Below are 24,850 nucleotides of genomic sequence, written 5' to 3'. Positions count from 1 at the left end.
CTTTCCTTCCACGGCAGTGTTTTTATTTGAAAAATAGCACATCACCTTTAGCCTTCCTTTGGCTAACCAGCACCCATTCTATCTGCCCTCAGAGGTCCTGCTTTCCACACCTCTTGTTTCTCCCTAGAATTTCTTCCACGATGCCAGCTGAACACAAGCCCCCCGTGTGCCCAGGTGGCCCAGGAGGCCAGCAGCATCCTGGCTGGTGCCAGCAGTGCTGTGGCCAGCGGGAGCAGGGCAGTGCCCGTCCCCCTGCCCTCGGCACTGGGGAGGCCGCCCCTGGAATGGCGCGGTGGGCTCTGGGCCCCTCGCTCCCAGACAGAGCCTGAGGGGCTGGAGCGTGTCCAGAGCCGGGCAGGGGGCTGGGGAAGGGGCTGGGGCACAAGTGCTGTGGGGAGCGGCTGGGGGAGCTGGGGGGTCAGCCTGGAGAGGGGGGGCTGAGGGGAGACCTTCTGGCTCCCTGCAACCCCCTGAGAGGGGCTGGAGCCAGGGGGGTCGGGCTCTTCTCCCAGGGAACAGGCGACAGGACGAGAGGGAACGGCCTCACGTTGTGCCGGGGGAGGGTTCGGCTGGGAATGAGGGAAAATCCCCTCACGGAAAGGGTGGCCAAGGCTGGCACAGGCTGCCCGGGGGGCTGGAGGCACCCGCCCTGGGGGGATTTATAGCACCTGGAGATGTGGCGCTGGGGGCCATGGTTAGCGGTGGCCTTGGCAGTGCGGGTTAGCGGTTGGACTTGGTGATTTTAAAGGTCTTTTCCAACCGAAATGATTGCACAACTCTAAACGCAGAGTAACCCAGCTGCTTCTAGCATGAGTAGCTTAGAGGACACCTCTGGGCTATTCTCCCTTTGCTTAACCATGCAGCACTGCAGCAGATGTCTCTTCCTCTTTGCACTATCAGCTACTCATTATTACCTTCTCAGTATGCTTTCCAACTAATTTTCCATCCAATTTTCAGTATTTTCATCTTTTCCATGCTTTCTGTTTGGTTTAGGAGAACATTATGTGCCACAGAGTAAAACCAGTCAGTATTAAAGTCAAGATGTGTCATATCAATTGTATACATTCTTGACTAGGCAACCTGGCAACTGTTCTGGTGTTCAAAACTCACCACAGATTGCACATATTCTGTATTTTGGTGACATTTTTTAGATATAGAACATTACCATGCTGTCTTTTAGTATTTCCATATGAAATACAAATCTGGACTGCAGTTTAAGATCTGAGAATCTTACACCCGGTGTAAGGAGGATTTTGCTGAAGCACGAGGGATGTCAGAGTGACCCGGAGCCTAGCACACACCTCCTGCTCATGTGGACCTCTAGTGGCATCTGATGACGGAGATCACACACATGCTTCCACTGTAGCGTGGGTGGAAATGATCCAAACGGACTCTGCTGTGCAATGACCAGAGAGAGTACCAACGCAGGGAGAGTCAGGATGTAGCACAGCCCCTGCAGACATGCTCTGAGGGCTTGGGAAAGGTAATGTCTCTTCCCCACCCTTCCATTACTAAAAGCTGCAACATTTACCACTTATACCTATGATTTAAATGCTTTGGGCCACCAAACTACGTTGAGCACAGCAGCCTGAAACACAGTAGAGCTCCCTGACACATGGGAATTTGGTGGATCCAGCCTTGGTAACATGAAAAGCCTGATCTGCTCATGATTCTGCCTCTGAGAACAGGCTGGGAGGGATGCTGGAATAAGCATATAAAAGCAGATCAGGATTAGGGATGTCCTCCCCATGAATATGAACTTCCAGCTTCTGGCAACACACAGTTTAGGAATAAGCCTGAGTGAAGTTTGGGAGCCAGAAACCCATTCTGCATCTTCTCAGATACTGGCCACATGGTCCAAGACAACCTCTCCTACGTGTACAATCAAACTAACATGATTTGCCACTTTTTCAAGAGATAGGAAGGCCAGTTAGAACATTTTGGCTGTAGTACACAAGACAAAGACTGGTTCTGTACAGGATGGTAGTGCTGCCGATACCGTGTACGAAGTGAAGGATGTGACAGGGTAGAAGAGGAGTCAGCTGAATCTAATCTTTTATTCAGATCTGCAAGCCTGACAGCTCTCACCACTTGCCAGCTGGTGACAGGTACATTAAAAAAAAAAATATCGTTTTTTGACATCCTCACTTCTCTAACAAAGGAGCTATTTAAATACTCAGCATGCTCCCTTGGAAAGCTTTAAATAGTTTCTGAATGTAACTGGCATTACGCTGTAACCCAATATTAAATAGTTTTGGGGAGGAATTTTTTAAGTTGTTGAGGAAAACCTACATTTAAGCGTTACAAAGGAAAGGACATACCACTATCTGTGGGCGGCACAGGGCTGTCATGCAGAAGGATCTGGCCACCACTAGTTTTCCTGGATCTGGATGAGTAACCAGAGAAAGTCTCTGTCTCAATCAGGAATGAAGATGAGTGTTATCTTCACTGCATCGTATCCTCTCTTTATACAACTCGAAGACATCTTGTCCTAATCATCCAGGCAGTATCATGCTGGCTGTAGTCTGCAGCTGCTAAAAGTCTGGGGAGTTTTAAGCATCAAATCCTCTGCTCTCCAAGCTCTTGCATGACCAGAAAACGTGAGATGAGAACAGAAGAGGAAGGGATAGGTACAGAGCAGAATTTCAGTTTGACATTTGAAACTACTTTCCTTTGTGGATCATCAGAAATCTGTCAATCTCCTGTAATATTTTAAAATAAAAGCAGATCAAGACAGAACCTCAGCATAATTTTATTCATGGCAGCAAGTCAGCCTCCCCTTCCAGTGTTTTGCATCCAGTGGTCATAGCATGACTTCAAGCATCACTGAGCTCTGCAAATATGGACTGGACGATGGAGAAATGTTCTTGCACTTAAACCTGTTATTTTCTGGTAGAAATCATTACTCAGGTTCTCAATATGAACATTAAAGCCACTATCAGATCCAACGGTAATTCATTAAACAACTAACTGCTTTCCAAAGTCAAACTGCATGGACAGCCATGCCAGTAACTGCTTCCGATCCACAGCTATTTTATTTTGGTTTTATCCAAAATGTTTACTTACCCAAAGGGACTGCTGTGGAGGAACACTTTGCAGGTGAAAACAACACACATTCAGGATAGCCCAAGGAATAAGGCAGCTGGATGCTAGCTTTTAGCGAATTAAAAAAAAATCCCTGTCATCATTAATAGGCTGGTGATGGGAGTAAAAGGAAAAAAACAAAGATTGGTTGATGATGAAAATCTGCTTTTTCTCTGCCAAAAGACAGGTTTCTAAAACGGGGCAGTTAAGACAAGCTGATGTTGTCCTTCCTTGGGGGAGTGAAAGATGTGTCACAGCTTGGGAATTCCTTACTAGAAGCATCCCAAATCCCCCTGGCTCTGCCAAGTTAAAGACACTGCCCAGAAGAAGTCACAGTAGAGATCCAGAAAATGGAGGAGAAAACCTCCATTTTAAAACTTTCTACAATAAACTGATAGAGATGATGAATATTTTCCACCTCTCAAAAGGATAAAGAGATCAAATAACAACATGTAAGCATCCTTTAAATAATGCATCACTCACCAGATCTATATTTTGCATTACATCCTGGAAGGAAGGGTGAGTTCGAAACTGCTCAAAGAGATCCCGCTTGTAAAGCAGCGCGTATACCAGGTTTGGGTTGTGATGCAGAGAATTTGTCAGGCAGGAGTTAATGATCTCCAGCATCATTCGGATCACTTCCTCGATCACATTCAGGTCTTGCGCCTTTAAGAAAGGAACAAAAGGTTAGTGTGCCCTTTTCCATTGTAAAATATTAGGTAATAAAGACAGCGCATGGGTAATTATTACTAACGGAGCTGTTAGCTGGTTAACATCTCAACGGTGAGCAAATCTGGCATGCCTGTATCTGGAAAGAGATCTGTTTTCTCCTGTAACAACCAAAATTTTAACTGAAATGCGTTGCACTCTAGTATTCAGCCTCATAGCTTGATTCTCTCAACAGGAGCCATCTTCTGCCAAAAAGCATTAACATGTTGTAATCAGTCAAATTCACTAAGTGTTACGTGAACTTAGCATAAGAAGGGTTGAAAAAAAAAGACTAAGTAAAAGCACTTCAGCATACATTTAATTTAATTTAATACATTTTCTATTGAGCCCCTTCTTGGGGAGGTGGAATAGGGAGAAGAAGAAAGGGAAAAAAAAATAATCAGAAAAATAAGAAGTGGCTGGTGAAAGAGAAAATCAAAGACAGGAGAAGGAAAACTGACTGGATCAAAACCCACAGCACCTTGAACATCTGCCACTGCTCGCCACACTTCGTCCCTGGCCTTTTCGGTTTTCATATTTATTTGGCATTGAAGAATACTTGTAATAAATGAAAAAAAGAAATCTTCTTTTGTAGTACGCTAAGCTTAATGCTCAAGATAAACCTGTAGAGCTTTTCACCTTGACAATGCCTTTGACAAAGCATTCCTGATGACTCTGAAACTCAAGCTTTCCAAGCTGAACAAGCTGGCATGTGAACCCCGGCTAGCCTCCTGGATTTCTCTCCTTGGGCTGCACGTCAGGATATGCCTGACGCAGTTGTTCAGACCAGAGAGCTGTCTGTCGTCCCGTGGATAGGGTAAAAAAGGCTACCTGCTTTCTTTGTATCGTTAGGTCTCTCCACCACATCAAACGCTGGACTGTGAGACTTTACTGGTCTGGCAAGAATATGAATCATACTAAACCAGCTTGAGTTTTTCTGCTTAGTATGAACACTGAAACCACTGGCATTTCCTTTTGCCGACTGCCTACAATGTAGTCATTTTCTGAGTTATCATAAGGCACTTAAAAGCCCCATAACAAGGCTGTACTTGCAGCGGCGCTCTGTTGGACTGTCATTCGATGTGTATGTAGCTGTCTTCTACTGTAAGGCAGCTGTAGGAATTGTCACTTGTCAGATATATGCTCTTACCAAGGCAGAAGAGAATACAGAACTGTTCATTATCCTGGATAGAGTCATATAAAGAGCAAAATTTTTTGCTACCACTCTGCTCTGCCCAGAGGGGCTGTGGTGTCTCCTTCTCTGGAGACATTCAGAACCTGCCTGGATGCGACTCTGTGCAACCTGCCCTAGGGGACCTGCTTTAGCAAGGGGTTGGACTAGATTGTCTCCAGAGGTCCCTTCCAACCCTGGCCATTCCAAGATTCTGTGAAAGCAAAGATACTTTTCTTCCTGCAAGCATAGCTATGGCCTTGCAGAAGGCAGCATCACTCCCCTAACCTGCTCCTCCATCTCTTCCATGGTGCTGAGAGCCACAAAGGAGGGAGTGTCCATCCTCACACTGCTGCTGAAACGCAGCAGCACTCTAATTTAGTCACCCACACCACTTGCCTTCTGCATGTTAAAAGGAGATCTAAATGATGAAAGCCTTTTGAAATTCTTGTTTGAAGAACAATATTTGGTGCACACGTTCCAATTAAATTTCCTTCTTTAGCAGTGTTGCCCGACTGACTGTGGAGGTCAGTTTTTTTTCTAAATGTGAGGATCTCCTCCTCTTTTTTAATGACTTTGCCTCAGCCACCTGAATTACCATTGTAGTGTAGCTAACAGTGCTGGCAGAAACCCTTACAAAGCTGATCACCGCAGCTACTTTGTCAACGGGATCGCATTCTTCTCTGACAGAAACAACCTTTACACTCAGAACACAGGTGGCTCCTCTGTCTGTAGTTTCCTAGTTAGCGTGCCATGAAATAGCATCCCAGTTAAGATGCTGTGAAATGTCTGTAATGCAAAATATTACACAAACCCAGAAATAATTGCTTCAGCCGGGATCTGAAGAAAAATCCAGACCTGGCTAACTCATCTGGAGAGTGGTACTTGCCTATCAACTCAAATTTATTTCAGAATATGGTATCTTATAGTGGCTTTTAAAAAGATCTGAGCCTTGGTGTAATTCTCTCACCCAGCAGAGCAGGATGACCCAGTGACTGAGACACTACCCTAAAATACAGAACACATTTCTGCAGAAACATTATGATTCAGGATCAAGCAAGAGCTATCCAGTTACCAGAAAGGTAACAAGCCACACAATTAATTTTCAAAAAACTAAATGCTTTTTAATAAAATGTGTTCACCTTAAAACCAGGGCATACAGCTAGTTCAAACAGAAAGCGTTGCTAAGCATCCCTAAACATGTTATTTCAAGAAAAGGCAGACTCTGCCATTGGTCAGCTTCAAAGAATTAAAAGTAACCAGAGGTTACTGCTTAGTAATGATATTTAAAGTTTTTAGAAGCTGATGGACAGAACCAAGCATCCGTTTTTCAGGTCCAAGTGAAGAATCTGGGACCCAAATGAAGAAAACCAAGTGCTACAGTGAAGATTTTACCCACAACTGACTGTATCAAAAAAATCATTTACAAGAAGAATGAGGTCCACAAAAGACAGGGAAGTGGGACTGAATCCCATTATTGCATATATGTTATATGGAGAGCTGTATGCTCCTATAATTAGCGATTAAAGCATTTGTAAAGGCTCAAAAGTTTTCAAAACAGGAAAAAACAAGCAGAAAGCCAAGGACAGCGCTTGGATGAGACAATGGAGAAATGCTGTAAGAGCTGATAAAATGCTGTGTGCTTTTGTTGCTCTGTATCACCAGTATCAAGCTAAGGCCCCCCTCTGCATCTAGACGTGGCGTCACAACAGATACAAATAAGGTTACAAAAACATCTTGTTGTTGAAGAGAAGTTTATCACTCTGCATATTAACTTTCAGACCAGCTGAACACAGCTGAAACGCTGAACACGTGTGGCCAAGACAACGACTACCACATTGTCCACAGCAACATTGTACGACTTTTGATTTGGACTGAATGAGCTGTTATATGAAAAGAAAAGCCAGATACTGATTTGGGACGGTGACAGGTAGACAACTTTCAATCTACTAAACAGCACATTTAAATGACAGAGGAGTTAAAAGTAATGGCATTTTTCTATTGCTTACAATTCACAAACTCAATGTGGCATTCTCATTTAAAATTATCACAGTTTTCCTCTACAAAACAGGGCTCAGATAATGCCTCTGTCGACACTGAATACCAGTCCTCCTCCTCCTCTTTTTTTTTTTTTTTGTTTGTGCCCATAGAAATAATTATACCTGTCATTAAAAGCAATGTGGAAGCTAAAGTCTGGTACCAACTTTCTGAGATTGAAATCACACCTGCAAAAGGGACGGGAATGTAGGCGCAGCACTAATATAACCTTAGGTAACCACCTCACAGTTCCTTCTCTGGATGGGAATGAAAAATGTGGCACTTTTTTGCAAAGATTTTAATTTTTAAGGCAGAAAGCCATATTCTCGGTCATGTCCCAGTTGCACAAGGAACAAACCAGGCAGTCACAGTGACAAGAGATCAGGGTACGGTTCTGGGTAGCCTAGGTCTCTTTTGTTAAAAGAAAAAAGAACAAACAAGTGGTAATGCCAGAGAAAAGAGAATGAAAACAAGCTGAGAGGATGCCGAAGAAAACACGAGCGCAGGAATGAGAATATAATCTGGAGAAAAGTAATCAGAGTTTGACAAACACCAACAAGGAAAACACAAATGTGCAAAGCCAAGGCAAACTACAGGCAGAGCTGGGTGTTCCCATCTCTGACCCGCCTGCAATACTCTTGCTTTCCTTACTGCAATATAATTACTAATTAGCACGGCATTCTCCTGGGCAAAGACTTCCAGAGAATTCAATACTTACTGCTGGAAAGACACTGATGCATAGAAACAGTTAAAAAGTATACAGCTTATAAAATATCTGAGAAATCAAGCAGCCTAACCCCCAAACCCTGGCCGCGTGCTCACGGTTAGGTTCCTCACAGGCATATTTACCCACCACAAGGTGAAGCAAATGCATCACTGTCAGTGGAGCACGCTAGAACTCAGTGTGACCCAAAACTGGCTTGCTTTATGGTACCCATCTTCTGGTTCCTGCAGTGGAACATTCTGAGTGCTCATCTTTTTAATTTGACATTAAATTCATTTTTATTTTTGTAACAATAAAAAACTGGATAAAAAAGTTCTATTATGAATGAATGCAAATCTCCAGCCTCTAAATGTTAACAATTCTTAGGAGAAAGAGAGACGAATGTCCATGTGTCATTTGTGTTAACTCTGTGTAACCATCTCTCATGGTTTGTACTGTATAATAAAAAATGAGACAAAATTATTCTGCTGTTTTCTTTTCTTCTACACTAGTTTATATGGAAAATAATAGTCATTTGAGAATAAGAATTTCAGTCACTTGTGATGTTATGAAGAGACATTTATAAGCAAGGGTGGACATGAGGCTGTCTTTCACAATGAAATAAGCTTTGTATCAAGTTTGAGAAAAAGGAACACTTTTAAAAGACTTCTGCTAATCTTGCTGATGCTGTTTTCTCCACGATTGCAGCCTGTGATCTCACCAGGCCGATGTTCACATCAGCCAACCTTTGGCTGCCACATGAGATCTGTCCTCATTGCAGAGCTGATTTGAGTGCTCCCATCCCTGCTTCGGCTCCGAGTGACACAGAAGTCCCTCGTTTGAGCCCAGCTCAACTTTTGACCCTTGGTCCTGGGTACAGGCCATACGTGGAACATTGCCCCGTTTCTGGGTGGTTCCTGGCGTATTTCATAGCATAGCTGCAAGCTGGATGCTGATAGATTTCTTAATGACATATTGCATTTTTGACCATTTACCCAGAAAGATGGCAAAGACCTGATAGACAATCAATGACAGCATCCCACTGTGGGCACACAACCCTGAGCTGGCTTAACCATTTGATTGCCAGTTATCAGCAGTGACAGTACAGCTGAATCCAAGGAAATACTGAAACCTTGATTTGAGTGTGAAGAATGAAATAATTAGAGTTTTCTTCAGGTTAAAAATTCTGCCTTTTAACAGTTAAAGGGGACTTTGAAGAAAGATGGGGACAGAGTTTTCAGTAGGAAGAAATGTTTTACGCTAGGGATGGTGAGGCACTGGCACAGGCGGCCCAGAGAGGTGCCCGATGGCCCATCCCTGGGAACATCCAAGGCCAGGCTGGACGGGCTCTGAGCAACCTGATCCAGCTGAAGGTGTCCCTGCCCATGGCAGGGGGCTGGGCTGGAGGGACTTTGAAGGTCCCGTCCCACCCAAACCGTTCCGTGATTCTAAAAAGCCCTAGTGCACAAACTTATCATATCATGTCCACATGATGTATTATAATGTATTTATTCATTGTGAGCTAGAATTCACTTAAATGCAACAATTTTGGTTTTTTCTTTTTACCTGGATGTATAGTAATCCGCAATCCAAAGCAACAAATAATTGTATGCCTGAACAGATCTACTTTGTGACTTTTAAAAAAAATCAAACATCTAACAGAGCACCTTCTCCTTCGTGGCAGGACCCCCATGAACAGTGCTATGCAGTATCCGACAATACGTGTGTACATCCAGGACACTACTGCCTACTAAAAAAACCACCACTTCCCACCACGCATTCACATCACAGCAATTTTCCAGCCAACCAATACTTTCAGTTAAATAGCTGCTAGAGATTTCTGCCTGTTGAAATGGCAGTACGACAACCACCATCAAAAAGGCAGTTACACAGTTAGTACAATCTGAGCAGGAAGATTATCTGCCTAAGAAAACACAACCTGAGCAGGGATGGGTAATGCAATATGCTACAACTGCACAGTGTAAATAGGGTAAAAAAAACCAAAACCAAACCAAAAACCAGGAAAGGCACACTGTACTGAAGTCTTAATTAAAAGAAATCTGATGAAATAAAGTGGAAATGTCACCTATAATAGCAAAAGAAATACTTGACAGAAACACAGGCTGCATAAAACCATGCTCAAACAGAATTCTGAACTTATTGCTTATGACAATGAATGGCTTTTAGAGAGTGGCATCTGCTGCCACTAATGGAATGCCTTGACATTTGAATTTTCAAAAGTGCAAGTTTCTTTATGTTGAAGCTCGGTGGCTTTGGTTCACTATTACCGACACTACAGGCCCCTCTCCAGTGGGGTGAGGAGTACATACAGTATGCAAAAGCTGTAAAGAAGCTACTTGAAGGAGCTTTAGATTGAGATGCTTTAATGGTTTCCTTCCTAGCCACTCCACAATTCAAAGCAGCAAAACCATCTCTGACTTTCCACCGTCCGAGCTAGCTCTGACTGCCCCCTCTGGGTCATTTCATAGAACCATAGAATGGTTTGGGTTGGAAGGGACCTCAAAGCCCACCCAGTTCCAACCCCTGCCCCGGGCAGGGCCACCTCCCCCCAGCCCAGGTGGCTCCAAGCCCCAGCCTGGCCTTGGGCACTGCCAGGGATGGGGCATCCACAGCTTCTCCGGGCAACCTGTTCCAGTGTCTCCCTTTGCATGTCCAGTCCTCTTCTCCCAGCCAGGTAACGTGGAGGAAGAAGAGCCAGAGGAAGATGCAGCAAGCAGTGGGTACGGCATTCTGCGCACCAGGCAGGGCTGCATCACATTTGTGTTGCTGCATCCATGCAGTGGGGACCACCCATCTTCAGATCTGAGGCTGAAGGCTACCATATGGGTGAGGGAATAGAGAGAGGAAAGGTGAGTGTGAAGGTTGCACAAGCAACCTTGATTACGGCTTTTCTTCATTCCAAGCCCCTATCCATGATGCCTCATTAGAATTCTTCACATTTAATATTTTCAATGAAATTCTCCCACCCCAAATATAATTTGCAGCCATAAGCCATAAAAAGTTGTAATCGTAAACAACTATGTTCCTCATGACACAGACAGGACTTTAAAGGCAATTTTGTCAGCAATGGAAAACAAAAGGATACACACCCCATATACATTATACATACCAAAAAGACTAAAAATGCCAAATTAACCACACACAGACAGCTCCTGCCATTCTTCTTTTTACCACAGAGAAACAAGGAGAAGAAATCTGGAAACTGTTCCAGGCCCATCAGCTGAACCCACAAAAAGTCTAGATAGATAGGGAGCTTCAGTTCATTTTCCACTGCATTTTTTTTCAGCTAGCATTATACATGCTTAGGAATATTTCAAATAATTATGTTTTATGGACACTCAGTAGTTAGCTCTTCCATGCCTGCCTGTAACGCAGCTATTATAAACTCCAGGGTGATGGACTCTTTCACATGGAACGGACAATTCTACACTCCAGGGAATTTCACCTTGATAACGTAATTTAACAGCATCCACAATTATAATGATGTAAACGTCCCTTTCCTCTTTACAGGGGAATTTCTACAGTTAAATAGTTTCAAATAATTTACTTTATTTTTAGTTACTTTAAGAGAAGCATATGTATCTTGTTTGTATTAGCTTTGGGGAGCTTCCAAGAGAGCTGTCTGAATTTCCTGCATTTTCAGCAGAAAAAAAACCTTCAACAAAATAAACTCACTCTGCCAAAGGATTGGAAGAGTGGAGGGGAAAGAAGGAATTGCACAAGAACACTGCTCTTCCACTCAATGCGCAAAGGAACTTCAAAGCCAAGCCTTTGGTGACAGAAATCTTATCTTCATCTATTTTACTGACATATATTCTTTGCCTGTTCTATGTCAAACCCAGATAACTTTTGGCCATAATGTTGAATTGTGGGAAAAAAGGTATTATGAGAAAAATTCCAGGAGTTATAGTGAATATAACCTCCCAAACTAACCTTGGCATCTCTGATTACTGCTTAGAAATGAAAGTAGAGCTGTCACACCAGAGTGAAGTTTGTTGCCAGACACTTTACTAAATAAACCGAACATCCTGACGCTCGCTATCATTGCCTTCCCGAATAACCGAGGAAGCTGAAAGTGCAGGTTTTCAGCAATGTCTCACCACTTTGTCAAGCCAGCTCATGTGGTAATGCAACATTTCCCAAGAGAAACACAAGGCTTTCAGAAAGCCCGTATCACATCACACATCTCCAGGAGAGCCTGCCACAAGGCTATGCTAGAGGAAATGCTGTGGTGGTGTGTCCTGTCCCAGAGCAAACAGCCTGGGACCTGTCTGCTCCAAGGGAAAACACACCAAACAACACCTACCAAGGTAGCAAACCCAACTGCTTCAATGCTCTAAAGCCCTGTTTGTCACAGGGTTTGACTTCAATAGCCACTGACCAAGAAAATATAAAGCTGTTTCTGTGTTTCGGATGGGGCTTGGAGCAACCTGGTCTAGTGGAGGGTGTCCCTGCCCATGGCAGGGGTTTGGAACTGGATGGGCTTTAAGGTCCCTTCCAACCCAAACCATTCTGTGATTCTACTATTCCGAGGACATATATATGTCCAGTGAAGGTGCAGATACTTTGCTGGTACTTCTCACATGATTTCAGTGCACTGTGCTTATTACTCAGCCAACCTACAGCTAATCCACAACTCACCTCCTGGTCACACCTTCACCTGCATCTCTTCTTCCACCCACACCCTTGCTTTCTTTGAAATTCCAATCCTAAACCGCTTCATGCTGAAACACTTTAACTTACCCTCTATCTTATTACAAAGTCAGGCTCCTAAATCAATCAAAAATGTCTAGACATTGGCCTAAATCCCCTCGGTGCTTCGCTGATTCTTGGTGATGCTTCACTCTCACAGGCCTGCACCCATTTACCCATTTACTGAGGGTTTTCACAACTGGGAAAAGTTCAGCTTTATTTAATTCTTGCACGGCATATCCCTGTTTGAAATGAATAGTGGCATGGGAAGTTAACTGGCAAACAGTTTTAGCAGAGTAACTCCCTCACTACACAAACAGTGAAATATATTCTCTTTTTAGAGAGGATCTCTGCTGGCAGTGTGGCAACACTTCAGTAGGAAGGACAGATGTTGACTCTGCTTGCAGAACCTATGGTCAGATTATTAGGCAGCTGTGAGCTAAAGGTGTTTCACTTCCCAGAGGGATGCTACGACTAATCTGTTCTATCAGTAGGGCTTTAAAAGGAAAGAGCGAGCAGCCATCTGGACCCAAAAGGATGGAGAAGCACCTAAATGCAGGAGAGATGCAGACCTGGGCATTTCTGTAGACTGGGATTCAGGATCACGAGAGCAAAAAGTGTCAGTTCCAGAGAACAGGACTTAAGATAGTCCTCCTCTTTGGCATTTCATCCCAGCATCTCGGTGCTTCCAAACTCCATTCTTGGAACTTCCCATCTAATTCAAGTGCTGAATTCCACCCTGGAAAGCAAAGGGGTGACAAGTCTCCTCCAGTAATTTCTTAAGATGGCAAAATGACAGATCACCTAAAATGAATTTCACCCCAACTAGCTTAGAAAAAGTAAATGACTACAGAAGGCATCTACTCAAGGTCAAGCCTCAGAGGCTGGTCTAAGCCCACCAAGAAGCTCCGTCATAAGGGGATCCACCACAGTGCCCAAAGTACCTGATGGCCACCAGCTAGGGGCCCCAACACTGCCCATGCAAGAACGTGTTATTTTCAACACGGTCTGCAAAAGAACACAGTACTTCCAAGCCAAATGCAACCATAACAGCAAAATGCAAACAATATTTAGTAGAATTAAACCCAATCATTTTCTGAGGTCCCACAAAAGCTAGGAAGCAACTGAAGCTAGGAAAATGACTATGTTCATTTTAACTTTAAAAAAGATTAAAGTTAAAACTGTGAATTTGTATTTTTGTCAAATCACGCCTGAAATGATGTGGTTTTCTTGCTATTGAAAGGAAACAGAGAATTCTCCATTTCTCCTTGAAACAAAGCACCATTCCGTAGAGGCATGGGAAGATTTTGTTTAGTTTGACTGGTAGAACAGGAAAGGACAAATTCCATATGCACCATACAAAGGTAAATAGATTATCATGATACAAGCTTTAATTAACAGAACCCATCTACCCTGAGTAGAGTTCAAGGACTTTAAAGACGTTACTCAAGTGAAAAAGCTTCTGATTCCACATGCAGCTTTGCTGGAAGATGTCACCAGCAAAACTGTTTGGAGGTGTTATGCAGTAATTACTGCTACGTCAACTGAAACTTTGACACTTCCCAATTATTTTTCTTTTCTTTTTAATTGCATGGCAGGTCTTATGTAACACTTACAGAAAGTTTCACATTCTTGCATTAAATATGTAAATACTATTTAATGAAATCTCTAGACCTAAAAGTCTATTCCATAAAGACGACTTCTGCTGAACCTCTTTGAAGCAAGCAGTTCTCCAAAAAGGAACAAGCTTCACAATTTTTCAAAAGGGTACTGTTGCTAACATACACACTGATGTTTGTGTTTTAGCATGCACTGAAGTCCAGATTTAAGAATCCTTATCATATCTTTAATGCTTGTTTGAAATGGGTTCTCATCCTTTTTATCCTATGTGATGTTTAACTGAAGTATATAACCCCTTATTTCTAGCACAAAGAAGAACAAGATGGGAAAACATTATATCTTGCAAACAGACAGAATAAAGACCAGTTAGCAATTTAAACCAAACAGTTTTCTTCACATTTTCCCTTCACACCTCCCAAACCTTCCTCCATACAGTACACCACAGTTAAAGAATGTAATTTAACCACCAGTTCCTTATAGCCCCAGCATCGTTTCTGACTATATTATCAGCTATTTTCTTCAGCCTTGGTACTATGTACGGTAGCAACAACCAACACCACTGCAAAATATATACACATCTAAGACAGTATTTCCAATGCACCCACTGCTGTCATTCAAGAAAATCACTCACTGCTACAGATCCTGCAGACCTATCTTCAGTGCCTAAGCAATTTTAATTGAGCAAGTAGTAAACCTAACTGAGTAAATACCAATCCCTCATTAAAGCTGCCAGGTGCACAGAAGCTGAATTCAAAAGTTCTCCATTGGTTCTTCACTGATTAGATCCTGTGGTTCAGCATCTTTGCCATGACATTTCAAAACCATCATTGCCCTGGAACTACGGCAGTTGTCTCCCACTGAAAGTACCACGCTGAATAATTTTGACCCTACTTAAGAAACATTACAAGCAAGCCTGTGGAATTCAAGTCCTCAATAATAAACATGGACTGCATCAAATTTCCATAATTCCAATCCTCTCCAAGCAGAAGATCTTCTCGTCCTGATGACACACAGGATGTCAGTGGGAGAAGTCGGAGCTACTCGCCACACACTCAGCAGCCAAAAGACTCTGTATTCTTGCCCTTAGGGTAAAATTGCTATTGAAATTTCTGTGGGACGCATAAGGAAGTCAGAAGGAGTTTCCAGAGCAGACATCTCCATCATTACAATTTAGGGAATGTCAAGGAGGCAAGCGAAGCGGTGTTAATGCTGAGGCCACCCAGCACTCCTCCCATGCCTCGGCAGTGTGAGGCTCCTGCTTTGCTCAAACGAGAAAAATCACTGCAAAGGTAGTGAGCTGAGTAAGATGTTAATATAAAAATAATCACAAAATAAAAACAACCCAAAACATTTAAACTGCCTCCTGACAACATTAGCCATGTTTTAAAATAATAATAATAAAAACGTTGATTTAACCTGCTGCTGTTCCTACAGAAGGTGACAGTGTGCACACAGAGAACTTTTGTGATGGTGAAGTATTCTTTGCATGTTGTAGCTCCTTAAATACTAGCAGTGCATGATAAAAACCAGCGAGTCCCAGGTAACAGACCCTCGATAAGGGATGATGGTAAAAGATTCCCAAACTGTTGTAAGCGGGAATATGCTGCTTTGCAGCCATCATTTTACCCCAGAGCTGAAGAGAAGACATGGAGAGTGCTTTGATTTCTTCTGAGATGTTAAAAATACAGCAGCATGGTTAGAAAAGCAATTCAGCAATACAACTTCTTATAAGGCCGCTTGGCATACATACTATACTAATTCTTTCAGTGGTGTTAATATTTTGAAAATTGAAGTGGATAGATAAACAAAGATGTGAGAAGCCTATCATATTAGAAGGAAAAACTGCATTAGTGATCTTTGAAACTGCAGTCTGAAGGATCTATGGGTAAGCCCTTTCAAAATATACTGAAGTATAATAAAGTGTCTTTGTTTTCCTCTCACCACCTCTTCAAAATAGTCACTACCAGCAGTAGTTTCATTTATTCTATTAAGATGGGCCTGAAAAGCCTCAATAACCAAATTTCAAGAACTGCTCTCTCTGGTTGAATAAAATGCAAATAGGAAGCAGATGAGAAACAGCCTTCTGAGAGCTGACAGCAAGCAAACCAAATAAAATGGAGTAACTTTTAGATTAAATGTTGTTTTTCCTATATTCCATCTTATTTTTCAAGTGCATTCCCCTGGACATTGCATGAATGCTGATAAACACAGAAGCTGATGACCACTGCTCCGCTTCCTGCTGAATGGTCTGGAAGCACACAGCAGCTGTAGCCCCAGCGCCAGAAGAAGAACCTTTAGCTGAGATTTGGAAAACCCAAAATTCACAGAGAGTAATTCTAGAAGCCTATGTATGCAGGCACCTGTTCCAAAATGAACTATAAGCAACAAATGACATTTTGCCAAATACTGAAGCAAAACACTCTTGATAGAAATATGTAAAATCTGCCTTATCCAACTAAATAAAATTTCCTGAAATATTTATGAAGTCTTACCTATTTTGGGACAAAGCTCAATTTTGTGTAGCCTTTGTCATAAAGTGCAGCAATGACAGACACCGACAAGATGAGAGATCACCGCGTTTGAAAGACAGAGAAGCACTTATGTCGTGCATCTATCCTGGAGTCAGTCAACTGTTCCTCACCAAAATCCGGTCAACAGTTATTAGCTGGTTACCTATAAATTATGCTAAGTTTTCTAATGAATTCTAATTAAGAGTCTACCACGAGGTAAGATAGCTAATGTATTGAAGAAAAGTAATTTTATGTTTCAGGAAAAGTCAATGAAGATTTTTTTCCCCATGTGAATGTGACAGGACTCTTCCTATCATCTCGATTTATCAAAATCTAAAATATTAGTGTGGGAATGGGAAAATTTATCCGGATTTGTTCAGCTGATTTTTTTTTCCCCTCTGCATTGAGTAAACATCTGATCTGTTCACAAGTGCCAGGGATAAGTTGCCAGAGAGTAGCTTAAAGAGCTGCCTTCTTAAAGAACTGCAACATCCATTCTCTTTTCAGTTTATCTGGAGGGAAGAGATACACTTCAGATTCTGATTGCTATTGTAATGAAAACGTTACATCTAATCTATAATGTTATTACCCATCTTCTTTTCTCTGGAACAGGATAGGTGTTTTTTGTTATTAGTAAACAGTTTCTTCAAGGTCAAGAGTTTGGGTTAGCACGCACACAAATGCGGGAGTGGAACAGCCTCTGTACACGCTGTACCAGCCTGACAGCAAGAAAAATGCAGCGGAACACTGTCTTTGAAAAAGATGTCACATACTTCAGTAGCAGGGCACAGCTCACTCAGCTTGGGCTCAAGCCTAAATATGTACAAGAGCACTTCTGGAAAACCTCCACCACATTGCAGTTACATGTCTGAAGAGGAACAAAAAAAACCCCCCAAAACATCTTACTCGTCTCAGCTTTGTTTCAGAGCAGGGTAGGCAATCACAGACATCTTCCAACAGTGTTGTGGGTAAGAATATAGGAGGATTAAATAACAGCAATATATTAGAGTCATTTTGCCTCATGAATGTTTTAAAAGCTACTTCCCTGAAATGGCTTTATGTTTGCTATTTCACTGGCAGAAAACAGGTGTAGAATATGACTACCAGCTTTCTGAATTACTGAGATGTTTATAACATATGGTAACATACTTCTGGGTTTTAAGCATTACATTTTTCAATCAAAACCTTACTTTAGGAACACTAGAAGTTTCTTTTACTACATTGTTGAAATACATAGCAGTTACAAAAATAAATCCTGCTCTTTGGAGAGCTACTGCACTGGGGTTTTCTGTTCATCTATGCAGGTTTGACAGATGAACCATCCAGAGTAGTTGTCGTCATCTAAAAAGCCCTGAACAACTCACTTTTATGAAGAAAGCAGCAGGAAAAGCATCTGAAGACCAAAGCAGCAAAGAAAGATGCTTTGGAAAACCAGTACTATTACTTTTTTCATCCAAGCATTTCACAATTTGTCATTAGTCTGAACTGAGCAAATGTTGGCTTACAAGGCAGTAATAAACAGTATTTACAGAGAGGCTTGCGCAGGCTTTCTCTTAAAAACATAACACATATTCCATCTACAGCTTATGCTGTATCACACCTCAGGCCCTTCTAAAATCCCAGTATTGCATCAGGCTTCCAGCGTTCTCAAATGCAACAGAAGCAGACGCACAGTACAAAAATCAGTACAAAAATCAGCGTATGACATTTTACCGCTTACTTTGGGACCCTTAAGATAGTGTTCATCCATTTCTGAAACAAGCTCTCACAACTTCTTTAATCATCTCATTTAAGGATACATGTTTAAGTGGTCTTACCAAAAACACATCTTTTGAGTAAAAAAATGCAAACAAATGCCATCATTTATAACCTTTCCTGCAGAGTAATGACAGTGCCCTAAACCTATGTAACTATTAAAGGAGGAAAATAAGTAAAAAATTATGATCTTCATGCTTGGCTTTCTTCTAATGTGTGTAATGATCAAAATAACACTTTTAAAGAAAGGCTAGTAGGTGTTTGTATTGCTCTATTGTAAGTTCTGTTCAGCTCTTACAATTTGTTCTCATGTCTCAAAGATCTGGAGAATGAAACATTCTCAATGAGATGATCATAAGATGCTGCCACCATATTAAAAGATCTGTTTTTTTTAAAAAAAGATAGTACTTGCTCTTCTCTTCCAAAATACTGACAATTTTTTAGTGAAATAAGGCTTAAGGCCATCTATACAAAACATGAATAACCAGACACCAATGAGACTTTTGTGGAACCCTGAACGATGAAAGCAGATCATCTTTTTGAAGAACATCATTTTAATGTTCTTCAACATATTTGTACAAAAATCCTTCAACCACAAGCATATTTTTAAAGATGCAATAATGCAAGGACCAACTGCAAATCACTATTAGTCCTTCATACTGATACAGAGAAGTTTAAATAGGCTGAACTTCACAGTCATCTTTATCGCAGGATTCTAGGACAGTTCTTTCCGTTTAAGGGTAATTTATGCAGCATTTTCTCAGGAAAGTTTCCAAGTCACTTCAAGGAAAGAACTGATTAAGAATTCAGACAGAACTGCAGAATTTGGTTATTATTCAATACAAAAGCTTGCTTTAGATTTGGGTTAGGTTGGCTATTTCAGTCTATTCTGAAATTTCTAGGTGTTTGATGATATAAAAATAGGGGGATAAGGTAGGAGTAGTGTTCTTTAAGCTAAAATATAATTCATCTGAAGGAGGGTATGACTAATATTTAGAAAATGTATTTATAGGCCTTTGGCTCAAGACTGCAGTGGAGACAGGCATGCCCAAGAATAACCCAATATTGAAAATGTTACTTCTGCTCATGAGCCATCAACTCAGAGTAATCAAAAAGAAGGAACTTCAGTGCAAAAGAAGGTGACTCTCCTAATAAATGCAACTTAAATTGCTAGAATCCACTCACTATAAAAAAACATTACAATATTATACTTGTTTACTATATATTACCTTCAGAAAAAAACTGGAAAAAAAATTTCTTGTATAACCGTATTTTCAATTTTTTACAGCAGACAAAAGGACCTGAAAATTCACACACAAAAATGAATTTTTAGACTATTAACAATGCTTGTCTAATGCAATCAAAAAAATCTTACTGAGTTACTTAGTGACATATAAAAATGGAAGAAAATAGACAGAAAGAATACTGAAGAGACTTCAGCAGTGCTTTTGCTGAAAAGCGGGTGGCTTCAGAGTTTTGAAGAAACGTTATGACAAAATAAACTACCTTAGCCTTCCCCTCCTCCAAGTATTTGACAAATATGGACATATCTCAGTTAGGAGTCTTAATTTAATGTCGTAAAAACTTCTCATTCTGCCAACAGTGTCTTCAATTCTACAGATAAACAAGTAATACACATTTTGTACACTCACAGCAGTTACCACTAAGCAGTATTTTTACAGACTACCAGCTAAACGTTAATTGCATCATGCTAACTCTATTACGGCTGACCAGTTTATTTGGAAGTGGGTTTAATTTCATTTCTGCATCATTACTAGAGTCATCAGATGATCGCAGGGAAGACTTCCTATTTATTCATGATAGCACGTATTTATAGGAAAATGCTTATGTCTGGTGGCAGAGTTCTGCATTAAACCAGTTCTTCAGATCAATTAAAAAAATCAGAGAGGGCTGCAGCGTTTCTAATGCAATACTAGCTATGTAAGTACAAAACATATTATAGGACCCCAAAACATCAAACATTTATTTACACAGTTCAAACATTGTTCACATCAATAGTGAATGAAATACTTGTTTGCTACACGCTGGATAGGCTAAAAAAATTAACTTCATTGCACAGCATCCTTCATAAAAATATGACTACCACAAGACCCCATAACCCTCACTGAAATACCACGCTATGACGAGAACACTCTGGCAGTGCCATCAAAGGGACAGCATAGGAATTATATGACAATGTAATGGTAAACAAATATCATGGACAAAATATTTTAGTCTACAGCGGCTAATATTACACATTTCTAGAACTCCAGTTTTGCTTTAGTTGTTCAGTAAAGCCACAACTATGCTTATATGGAAAATAAGGCTGAATTCAGAGTTTCGAATCTATGGTACTATCATCTTTCATCCACTGTAATGTAACTGAACCCAGAAAATTTATAGATTTTAGATTTGTTTCATTACGTTTAAAAGACAGCTAACACTGCAGTTCATAGACCCGATTTTACCTACCCTTGAGCAATTCCAAATTTCCAAGATAAATATGGAGCCTTTACTTACAAAAGGCAATTTCTTTCTAGGGAGTAAATGAATCAGGGGAACCTTTTAACATCTATCCATGTACAGGAGGGAGATTAGCTTGGTTCTCAGTTGGAGAAACTAAAAGGAAGGACTATTTATGAAGTACTTGCAGCTTTGAATATAATCAACTATAATAACAAGATACAAGTTACAAAAACCTTCTTTTTGTTGAAACTACTTTTGTAATACTGCTTTTTAATAACCCTCATCATGGCCGAATTAGAAGGACCCCAACTGAAGTTATTCATCCCACATAAAACAAACATTGCTTTTTCTTCTTAGCTTTGTTTTACAAGCTACATTATTTCCAGATGACGCTGGAGGGGCCTAGGAGTTTCAAGAATTAGATGCTTAAATAGACAGCTGCTTTCTATTTACCATATAAATCAAGGATAAATCAAAGAAGAATCTAAATATTGGACTTCATTTAGCCCATTATGGAGCACAAACTGAGAAGGAAAAGAAAAAAGAAACAGAGAAATCTCATTACCCAAATGCAAAATTTAATTCTTGTTATTCAGACGGGAAGAAAACTCACTGACATTCACAGAATTCCAAGCCTCCGTGTAACACCAGCTCCACACAGCAGGTACATTCAACTGGGTTGGTAAATGGCCAGGAAAAGGGTCGGCTCTGATGGGGAATTCTCCCAGTACCACCAGGCTTTGCTACTGCAGACTATTTGTGTGTGTGTATATATCTATGTAGATATTGTGTATATATCTATGTATATATATACACATACATATGTACACACATACATAGCTCACTACATTAATAATTTTTCCCTTTGGATTGCCAACACACATTTATTTCTATACCTTAACTAACACAAACCCAGCAGATGTTGCAGAGGGGGTTAAAGGAGACTGTTCTTATATTCACAGGAGTACACCTGTAAATATGAAAAGTCTAACACTACACTGCCTTGCTGGGGGGATTCTGTCAGTGATAGAAACATCGAAGTGCTGTTGAAGTGACAGTCCTACATATGAAATAACTGAAGACATTGGCACTAAGTGGGATTATTTTTAGAATTTTCCCTAACACATTTAAGCTTCATCTGGATAGAACAATGCATTTTTTCATAGCCAAAATTTAGAAGGTAAAAAAAAATAATAGTTAAACTGAAGTGAATTTTAGAATTTTTCCTATGTGGCTAGCATCATTTACCTATGCTATTTTCTGTGACTATTATTCCATTACAGCAACTGAAGGCTGTCGGTAAAATCCCCACGGATGGTAGAGAGAACTCCCAGCAGACAGCAGCGTGGGGTGCTCAGAACTGTGACCTCTACCCTGGGTGTTGAGTGATTCTCAAAATCTGTTTTGTTTTCATTTAACTACTAAGCCTTCACACCCACCACCAGTAAACAAGATTTTGGGCTCCCACTGACATAAAACCCCTTGTCCCTGTGTTGCAGTAGATAATGTTGAAATAAATTTAGAAACCCAACCAAAATCTACGTATCTGAATACAGACTCAAGCGATGATGCATGTCAAACTCGTTGAATCTAAAACTATGTCTACATTTGATTTTTATTTTCCTCAGTTTTTGCATTAAGCAAGTTTGTTGGGGCTTTTTTCTTACATTAGCAAGTGAATTCTGAAGCTCTGACGTAAGCTTGCCAAAATTAAAAACTTACTCCTACTTCACCCTCTCCCTTCCTAGAAATAGTTAAGGAGAATCTCTTGTTACCAGCTGCAGTAGAACAAGCACTAAAGTGCTTGAAAATCATACACATACTACGAAATCCCTAAAAAGCAACTGTTTGGGTAGATGCGAGCTCCAACAAGCGGTCTGACGTGCTACTTTCCGAGGGAAATAGCGTGCCTCCAGTTGCGCTATTAGGTATCTATGATTTAACAAATTACATTAGGCTGTAATAAAATTACAAGAAAATAAGTGATATGTTTACTTAAGTAATTTGTCTTGATTTGAACTGAATTAAGAAAAATTCTCTGTTATTTTATTACCAGTTTTCTTGTTTGTTAAAAGTTTTGGAAAATGCACTTTCATTGAATGCAAGAAAGCAATAAAAAACCCAACTGATTTTTCCCACTTCTTCAAGCTTGGAGATACTCATGGGCAAGGACAACTTGACCCAGCTGTGGTATTTCAAACCAGGTCATTGCTATTATGAATATAATCCTTCATAACAAAGCTTATTAAACAAACTAGCAAATGAAGTAGCATGAGAACTGGTCTAACCAAGGATCCTGTCTCCGAGGCGATGGTTTGATGACAGGGGGTTCTTCCCTCTTCCTTGCTGGCTTCTCCACCCTGCTCCTGAATCCCATCACATTGGCAAGTTTATCAGGGAAGGACCAAGGCAATTTAATAAATGAAACAACCTGCACTTCTCTTTTTTAAAGCTCAGAAAACCTCAATAAAAACAATATAAAAGCCAACTAAGTCAGTTCCTTGTTCTAGTTCACAGGAAGATACCCACAGCTTTGTTGGCATACCACAAACCTGATGGTAGTCCACAGCAGATACCCACAAGACGACTGTAAGTAATATGGTAAAGGAAGATCCCAGTATATTTTTACCACCACCAATAATCAGCAGCTTAAGGACTGTGTATTAGGTCAAAAACTTAAGAGTAGGAACAGTACCACTGCTTGAGCACTCAGAAATTAAGAGATGCTGATCTCATCCCATCTCCATTTGTTGCCTTTGTGTGTGTGTGTGTACTAGGACATGGGCACGCTGTGCCGCTGCACTCAGAGCCCTAGCACCTCTCCATCATATGGTGCTCACAGTGGACAGGGCTCAACTCAAGATCACTGATGTTGCCTTTTTCCTTGCATACCCTTCCTGGTCCTAAGGAGGAACACACAATATTTACCATAATTTTTTTTTCGATGTCTAATACTTAGAAATGTGTAGAAAGGTTCAAGACAAGACCTGAAGCAAGACTTAGAATAAGTTTATGTACAATTTAAGCCTTGTGACCCAGGTCCCATGCAAATTAACTTTTGGATTACAGAACAGAGTAAGAAAAAAAGAATTTCTACATTAAAAGTGAATTAAAAAATAACGAGAAATATTTTTTTAAAAAAATATTCCGACTGGTCTGAATGAAACCTGTGAAGAGAATAGCTTACTCAGCAGTCCTCCTCATCTCTAGATATAAACCTGGGCAGAGCAGGCAATCCCAGAATCATCCCTTTCTTTAGCTCCATGACGGGATACAGCGGTAGGACAGACTTCAGATACTTAAGTTACCTCAGTTCCTAGATTCTTTGCTATTCTTACAGGTAACAAACATGGGCTTTCAGAAGCAGAATATGCTGAAGTAATAAAATCTGGCCTCAATTTCTATTTAGTCAACTGGCTGTGCCTCAGATTGAGCTGGAACATGAGCGATTTGGAGGGGGAAAAAAAAAGCCATGAATAAATGCATACATTCCTTTTTCAAAACGAAGGCCATTGAACTTCACTGATTTTACCCTCTCCTACATCAGTCTTTCCAACTGATCTCCTTCTCCCTACATCACACCACCACCACATTCCCCCACATTCCCCAGCACTGCTCCATAAACTGCAATTCTCAGCTGCCTCCACCTGTGAGGGGATAACGTTGTACAGAGAGCACCATGGGTCTTTTCTTAACTGTGATATTGTTCACATCCAGGAAGTTAAAAAGCTATCCAAAACCTACAAAATATTTTTCAAGCACCAAATACTTACACACCTTCAAATATAAATCTTAACATGTAGGTAAAGAAATACCTATGTGTGCATACACATAAATATATGTGCTCTTTTACAAACACAACTGTGTACCATGCTATCTTCTTTCCTCTGAACAGCGGGGATGGCAATTTGTTTGTCTAGGGGAGAAAACATATGGGTCTCTCTCCGTAAAATCAATATTCTCCTTCTGACAACAGGTCACATGTATCTGCAGTCCCTGCATCAGGGAGACAAATTAATGTTAAAAGTTTCAGCCCTCTCCTCTAGCCACCTGAAGATGCTTGAAAATATTTAACGCAGACCC

General features: G+C 40.8%; 1 protein-coding gene across 6 annotated transcripts in view; it reads right to left on the bottom strand.

Moving 5' to 3' along the window:
- Positions 1-24,850, bottom strand: part of DYM (dymeclin) — a 219,545-nt gene that overhangs the window by 37,409 nt on the left and 157,286 nt on the right. For all 6 annotated transcript variants that reach the window (XM_080371554.1, XM_080371551.1, XM_080371550.1 and 3 more), the window contains one exon: positions 3,568-3,750. In XM_080371554.1, the coding sequence (XP_080227680.1) occupies positions 3,568-3,750 (183 nt within the window). The remainder of the gene's footprint in view (positions 1-3,567; positions 3,751-24,850) is intronic.

The sequence above is a fragment of the Falco punctatus genome (genome assembly GCF_963210335.1).
Source record: "Falco punctatus genome assembly, chromosome: Z".
NCBI classification, from domain to species: Eukaryota; Metazoa; Chordata; class Aves; order Falconiformes; family Falconidae; genus Falco; species Falco punctatus.
This window is presented reverse-complemented; position numbering and strand designations above follow the sequence as displayed.